Source organism: Pelmatolapia mariae, linkage group LG6 (assembly GCF_036321145.2).
Source record: "Pelmatolapia mariae isolate MD_Pm_ZW linkage group LG6, Pm_UMD_F_2, whole genome shotgun sequence".
Classification (NCBI taxonomy): Eukaryota; Metazoa; Chordata; class Actinopteri; order Cichliformes; family Cichlidae; genus Pelmatolapia; species Pelmatolapia mariae.
In genome coordinates, this window is record NC_086232.1 from 30,995,876 (window position 1) to 31,003,712 (window position 7,837).

Sequence of the window (7,837 nt, forward strand, 5' to 3'; positions counted from 1 at the left end):
TAATGTGAAAGGATGTTATATACTGGCATTCAGTTCAAAGTTTTGATTATTTCCCAAGTCTGTTGCAGACACAGTGCCAGTTTGGGTTACAGTGTCACATGTGTGATCACTCTACAATTGCAGGACTTACGATATTTCAAGTCTGAGAAGACGTCACGAGGGATTCTTCAGGAGGGCTGGAGGGACACGCAGGATCCCATCATGTGCTCATACAAACTTGTCTCAGTAAAGTTTGAGGTGTGGGGTCTGCAGACACGAGTTGAGCAGTTTGTACACAAGGTGAGACGTCAGCCGTGCGATCAGTGTAGACCTTTTGGTTTTAAAGTTGTAGTACTTCTACTGTATGTTTAATGCTGTCCTGCTTTCCTTTTTATTACAAAAACTTGCCATAAGAAATCTACCTCCCATTGTTATTCCCAATGCCATTCATTCTTGAAAATGGTTTGCTAAAATAAGCATTAATTTAAAAAAGTATTATTATTAGCGTCTTTATATATTTATCTGAAAAAAATTCAGATGGATATACAAGTCTTAATAAAATGCATGTTTCAAATTCTAGTACTGGATGAAGTAAATTTCCATAGTGATAACTGAAACATACGTGAATGTTTGCAACTTATCACAGCACATGTTCATCTTATGGTTGGTAAATAGGGATGGGTACCGGCATCCGGTGCCATTATGGCACCGGTTCTGACATAAACGGTAGTAACCAGACCGAAAAGCAGCGCACATTTCGGTGCTTTTTTTTTACTGAGATGTCATACACTTTGGATTCTAGCCAATCATTTTACCTTTGCAAGCGTAGTAGGCGGGCCCAGGTACGTAGGTTCTTTTAGAGCAGAGCTACAGATTAAAAATGCCCAAGGCGAAGCGGTCAAAAGTCTGGCTGTACTTCACAGCAAAAGATGTAAACTCAGCAGCCTGCAACAAGTGCTTTAAGGTGATACTGTGCAAAGGAGGTAACACCTCGAATCTGATGAAACACCTGGCGACGCATAGCGGTTTTTTAAAGCCAAGAAATGCACCGTATTTGATAGCTTGCTGTGAGACCTCACACCGTGCACATCTACTGCGGGTGTGGTGCCTGTTATCGGACGCGGAGTTAGCAACATCCCCCAAAAACCCGAAGAGGAGAGTCCTGGCCCCTAGCCCTGCCAGTGTAGCAGAAATGATGACGGAAGATGATGTCAGCAGCAGCCGTTCTTCTCTGCATGAGTAACTTAATGTTGTTCGTGTGTAATTTACGTTGAGTACGCTAACCACGTTATTAAATTAATGCATGTAAGGTGAACTAGCAAACACCATCATAGTTACATGCGGCTGTCTCCTTGTTTGATGGCAGATACTCCCTTCACCCTGGCCAAAAAGGCTAAAATGACCAAAGAAAAAGTGGAAAACAGCTAAACTTGAGAGGTTTTTGGACAAAGTTTGTGTTTTTTCCATTGTTTAAGCACCGCTTCCAGCCAAGAGTGATACCATATATGCCCTATAGCTGCAGAGAAGGCTAACATTGTTATCTTTTTACAAAAAAAAAAAAAAAAGCTAAACATGAGAGGTTTTTGACAAAGTTTGTGTTCTCCATTCTTTAAGCACCGGTTCGAGCACCGTTTAAGCACCGGCACCATTTCAAAAGTACCGGTTTGGTACTGGTATCGGATAAAACCTAAACGATACCCATCCCTATTGGTAAATGGGTTGAATATTAACAAACTGTAAGGCATGGCTATTTATATTATTTGTGTGTTAGTTTATAAAGTTTTTCTGGACTTCAGACCGTCTTTGTATTTTTTTACAGGTGGTTAGGGATGTGCTGCTGCTGGGACACAGGCAGGCTTTTGCCTGGGTGGATGAGTGGATAGGTAGGTCACTGCTGAACATATATCATTAAAGTATTTAGTTTTCTTGTCTAAGTAATAGTACACAGTGCTACATGCAGTGGTAGCACGTCCATAGTTTAACAAATGTTTGCATTTGACATGTTCTTGTACTTTGCATTGTAGATCACTGTAGTTTACTTCCTGCCTCATTCATTGCCATGCATGAACAGTCATTCGGCCTTCAGCTAACCCGGCCACTGCTAGTCCTGTTTATTCTCTTACAGCATGGAACCTCTTCTCACAACTAACCCACTAATAATAAACGCTTTTTGAGCATGGTCAAAGTTTGTTTCAACTGAGACCTGCACAATAGAAATATATTTCAACCACATTATTTCATGTTTCATAATGGAGACATTCATATTTACCAGTTGATGCAACAAAAAAAAGGAAAAAAAGTAAAGAGTAGAAACAGTATTCCCAAACGTATTCTAAAACTGAAACAAAGTATCAGCAAAATAAAATGCGTGCAATGCATCTGACTGGCTGGTTGTAATTAAGTAAAGGAATAAGCGGTAATTTATTCCTTGGTGACGAGTGTGGTCCTTACTGAAACATGAAAGCTACCTTTGTCTGTTTCTGTGAATTTTGTGGTTGTGCAAGAAGCAGCTCTGTTTGCTCGTATAAGTGGCTGCAGCACATTAACTGTAGGGCGCATAGATGAGCCCATTGTCTTTGCCCTGAAACGTTCCCCTTCTCTATAACCACTAACCTTAAAACCACTGCAGCCTGCACTTTTTTAATACTCCTAAAATCTTTTCACTGTGGAATGATTTTTTATTTTTTTTTGCCTGTGGAATCGGTTTTGCAGGTGTTTCTTTTATGCTTGCAATGATCCAGCCTCTCCATGCTTTTCCTTTGTCTTGAAACATCCTTGACCTTATCAGTCCTTTCCTCTTTGTGTGCCTCGGATTTGTTTGGTTTTATCCCGCAAACTCTTTGGGTCTTGGGAAGCTGGCAGCTTAACCTCTAAAGCTTTAACTTAAAAAAAAAAAAGCCTGCCTTTGCCACCTAACGCTCTCGCTCCCCCACCTGTCTCACAATTGGAGTACGTTGTAGAAGAGTTACCAACATTTCGACCCCCGTTCCACCCCTCCCCCCTTCTTCCAGATATGACTTTGGATGATGTGCGGGATTACGAGAGAAAAATGCATGAGAAAACCAACATTAAAGTTTGCCATGAACAGCAAGAGCATTCCACAACAAACGCATCTTCACTGGATGACATAGAGATCCATGACAAAGCAAGCGTATGTGTCTTTTTCATTGTTTTTTTTACTCCATTGCCCCTCTTTTCTTATATTTAAACTGATGATGACTTTCCTCTGAAGCGTTCACAGTTGACTTTACATGTTCTCATGGATCTACTTGTTCTGAGTCAAACTACTCACACACAAAACCAAAAAACGAAATTTAATTTGAACTAACAGTTATGATTCTAAAAAAATGGTTCCTAAAAAATTCATGTTATCCACGTTTTTTTGTAAATATGTGGTTTGTTTTGTTTTTTAGTCTTTTACTGACCATGTACCATTTTCTAGGTATGCCTGTGGCTGTGTTAACACATTCCAGCTTAATGTTTCTACATTTATACAAAGGCTTAAAAAATTGTATCCACCTTTCTGTCGCTGGTCTTAATAAAATAAAATTTCTGATCCAGACATGACGATGGATGAGGTGAGAGAGTTTGAGCGCGCCATCCAGGAGGCCACGAACCAGAAGATTGGGATGTTTCCCCCATCGATCTCTATCAGTGAGACACCCCTGTCCTCCTGTGCCCTCACTGGCCCTGCCAGCGCCCCCTCCACACCCATGTGCACCGATGCGCCTGAGTCACTCTCTGTCCCCAAGGACCGACCCCGCAAAAAGTCTGCCCCAGAAACCCTGACCCTTCCTGACCCAGCTCCAAGTGACGTCCCCCAGGGCTCAACCTTAAGCCCATTACCCACTTCAAACCACCTCCAACCATCCACACCACCCTCTAATTCTGAGCTTGCTGAAGTGGAGGATCAGTAGAAGAACTTGGAATCTCTTTCCCTACCCCTTATTTTACTTATTCCCAGTACCTGTTGTCTTATGTGCCCAAATGAGACTAGCCTAACCTCCAAACACCCGTGCCCAAGACAGTCAAGTTCCTTAGCCATATCCAATGAATTACCATAATCCTGGAAAAAACAACAATCACTCTAGAAGCCTCATCAGTGTCATTGATACCATCCAGGGCAGCTGTAGGCTAAGCCACTGTGACGTGGCAGGCTTCTTCTTCCTGTGACTCTAACCAGCCACATTTAATCTAACAACCTCCCACGGTCTTTGATTAAAGCAAAGATTGTCAGATTTTATTTTATTTTTTTGACTGGCAGTTCTTTAACTCATCTGAATAAATTCCTGGCATTGTTTCCTTAGTTGTTATCGTCAACCATAAAGGCTGGCTATGAACTATCGAACTTTGAATAGTTGCCTTAACACCACAGAGCCATTGGTGTTTAATAGTTTTGACAACATGTGCAAATGAATGAATTTGTAAAATGGCTGTCGTGTATTCAATTAGAAATGTAATCACTGACATGCACTAGAGTAGCACAGTAGATGTAATTTGTTAGAAAATCATACATTGAAATGAAAAGACAGCCAAGAACCCTCATAAAAGATGCTCCCGTTTCTTGAGCCGTCCAAACTAGTCGACTCTGCCCATTCCTTTGTTTTCCGAACTCCATTAATATAAGTGATGCAAGAGCAGTACAATCATAGAGTATACACCTCAGGTCTCCCCCAACTCTATCCGGCACGCACTCCAAATGCAGGGATTGTACTGTGTGTTTCTCTCCCTGGTTATTGCCAAACACGTGCATTTTGTACCTCCGCTGACATAATACAGTAACTATTGTACTATACTAGTCTACCTAACCCTTGGAAATGTTTACACATCAGAAACCTTGGAGCATTTGCATATTAGCAGTCACGTTCAGAATAAGCTGTTGTTATTACTGCATTTGTCGTTTTAACGTGACAGTTGCAGTGTTGAAAGGTATTACTGCATATATCTTACTGAAGTTGACTGAGAGGTCAGTACAACAAAAGTACTTCATTACAACCAAGTCAAGTGTTGCCTGAAACTAATGCTGGACATCACATGTGACATTAATGTGATCCTTTTTGATCAAATCAGCGAATCACTTTTACGTCACATGCAGGAACAAGGCCATTTTTGAGGAGGTTTTTCTTTTTGTTTTGTGCATAGTGGAGGTAGTAGCAACTCAGTGTTTGATTGGAGGAGAAGGGCACGTGCGTCAAGCTGACTTGAGTATGTGCCTCATTAGGTGCAAAGTATTTGCAGAAGTGCTTACTTTTTTGTCTCACCAGTGTTGGCAGAAAACAGTTTTAAAACAGAAGTGTCATTTGTAGTGAGCCATTATCCGTGACTTGTACCACTTAGTCACCGTCCAAAACCGCCAGGACGACAATTTGTCCTGTGAAGGAAAAAAAAATAATGGTATTAATCAAAGACAGGTTTTTATATATGCTGCATGGATTGTTCACACCATATATTATATGAAGTAGATGGATATAATGTAAATGGATGATTTGATATATTTGGTGATTGAACCGCGTAGGAATAACGAATGCTTACATTTGAAGTCTGTAGTAATTTTGTAAAATATAACATCCAAATTTGAAGTGAAATGAAAGCATGTCCAGAGAATATACTCTGTAGGCCTATAAACTCTTTGAACTCAGTGCCTCTGCATGCAGAATTATATAATTACCTACATGTGTGTAAACCAAACTCTTATATTTAAACAACAGACACACAAAATGCTGTTGCATTCTTCTTTCCCAGCTTTTTCCTGGCTCAAATGCTGCATTTAAGAATAAAAATGGGATAAAACGTCACATAAAGTAGCTGAATTACAACATAATCAGATCAAGTCCATCATATCAAATGACACCACCAGATTTTCAAGTAACAGGGCTAACTTGTTATGTTTTAGTAAAGAAATTATTTGTTCTTTTCCCCCCTCCTTATGCGATTACCAACCTACAGCGCAATGCATTTTGCACTTTCCAGTCTTTGACACCTTATTTGACAATGAAGGAATGTGTTACATTACTGTCTTGCTGGGTTTGTTGGACCAAAGTCCCATAATACAGCATATTAACTTCAGAGAGAGAAGGTCAAAGAGAAGATCCTCGATGGTCTTCTCCTACAATATTGTTAATATTTTGTACAGTTTCTCACTTGCTTTTGTTAAAAAACAGAAAAAAAACTGTAGCCATTTATCTGTAACTGTAGCTTTTGTCTTTGCCTTCTGAGGATACAAATGCTATATTCTGGTTATTGGCCCTTTGTTGATCTGTTATGTATAAGCTTATACATACTTACAACTCTGGTATTGACCACCTCTCTTGTCAGGAACAAAGAGATCCAGGGACATGTTCGATCTACCATGGGCTATTAATAAAATGCAAAATATCCAACTGTGTAACATTAAGCTCTGCTCTGTTTAAAAGAGTAACACATTAGGTATTGTAAATACTGTTGTTAATGATTAATATAGTAGATTTCTTATATTGAACCTGTTCAAAGTTTCATTACTGATGTGACATGAATGTGCTTAACAGATTTAAAGCAGACAAAGAAGGTTACTCTTTTGTGTTTGTGTGATTAGGATGGCATTTTCACAGACATGGATTCAAATGTCTGTTTTATTCTAGATCTAGGCTTAATATGTGTCTAATCAATGAAGCTGTCATCTATTGAGCATACTGAATTTGGTTATGTTTACTTTTCTCAGTTAAGTATCAAAGTTCCTCATCGTAGTGGTGCACTTTTGACTCCGGTTGCTTTTGATGACCCTGCGGGGCAATATTATTTTCCAAGTCGTACAACAAAATGAAGCGTTTCTTTTTAGTGGTGTGGCTGCTTTGATGTTTACTCGCCATGTTTATTGAGGATTGATTGGCTCTTCTGTTTTCTTTTATGTAGTAAACCTGCTGTACTTTGATTTAGTGATGTATTGTTCAGAGAAAAATGTTTTTAAAAATGAGTTTATCACCATTTCTTTTGTCAAGAGGACCAAGCATTTCCTCCTCCCCTCTTCCTGATGCAGTTTGCATTCGGCGAGGCTGTCGTGCTGTCTCCTGATATTTGGGACCTGTGTCACAAAGCAGAGTCATGGAGTTATTTGGGATCTGTCACTGAGTAAAAGCACAGCTCAGTCTACTGCAGCATGTGTACGTTTCTGGCTCATCAAACTTTCTTCGTTAATCGTGCTTTGTGACACAGGCCCCAGAAGTGCCATTCTTGTTTAGCTGCTGGAAGTTGCTCTTAGTTCTTCCACTTATACTATTATTGCATTTGTTATATTTTTATTGCAGTTCAAGGTTAATTTGGTTCTTTGTTGTAATTATGGTTTTACTTTTTTCTGAAATAAACTTTATTAGCTATTACAAATGTGTATCTATTCATTCTTTTTTCAGTTCTAAGGCCCAAATCATCACCCCTACACCACCGTGCTTGACATTTTGTCTGAAGCGTTTGTCCTGACATGTTGTTTTTAGTTTCTGACAAATCTTGTGGTGTGCATGATGCGTAGTGAGAAGACAAGCGGCAGTTAACACACACCTGTATGCTCCAGATGTGTAAACTACCAAAACCTCTGCTCTTCATTTAGGTGCTCACACTCGCTGATGAGCAGTTAATCAAATGCATTTGACTGACATTACAATTGAAAGTTGAACACTTTCTTTTTCACATGACTCCATTTATGTATATTTATACATTACTTATGATGTTCATTTTAAGTAGATGTAAAAACCCCCCACTTGTAGCCGCAATTACTCAGCAATATGTTAGCGTAAGATTGTAGTTAGTGTAATAGTGTAATCATACTGTTCAACTTCATTGGTGCATTGTTGAATAACCAAAATATTGCAGAGTACTTTCAAAAGAAAAA

General features: G+C 39.4%; 1 protein-coding gene across 1 annotated transcript in view; it reads left to right on the forward strand.

Moving 5' to 3' along the window:
* The window catches only part of LOC134629329 (cytoplasmic phosphatidylinositol transfer protein 1-like), a 77,615-nt gene extending 70,293 nt beyond the window's left edge, over positions 1–7,322 (forward strand). Inside the window, exons 6-8 of the mRNA XM_063476577.1 lie at positions 124–279; positions 1,799–1,862; positions 3,541–7,322. Coding sequence (XP_063332647.1) covers positions 124–279; positions 1,799–1,862; positions 3,541–3,896 — 576 coding nt within the window. The 3' untranslated portion in view covers positions 3,897–7,322. The remainder of the gene's footprint in view (positions 1–123; positions 280–1,798; positions 1,863–3,540) is intronic.
* The last annotated feature ends 515 nt before the right edge of the window (positions 7,323–7,837 follow it).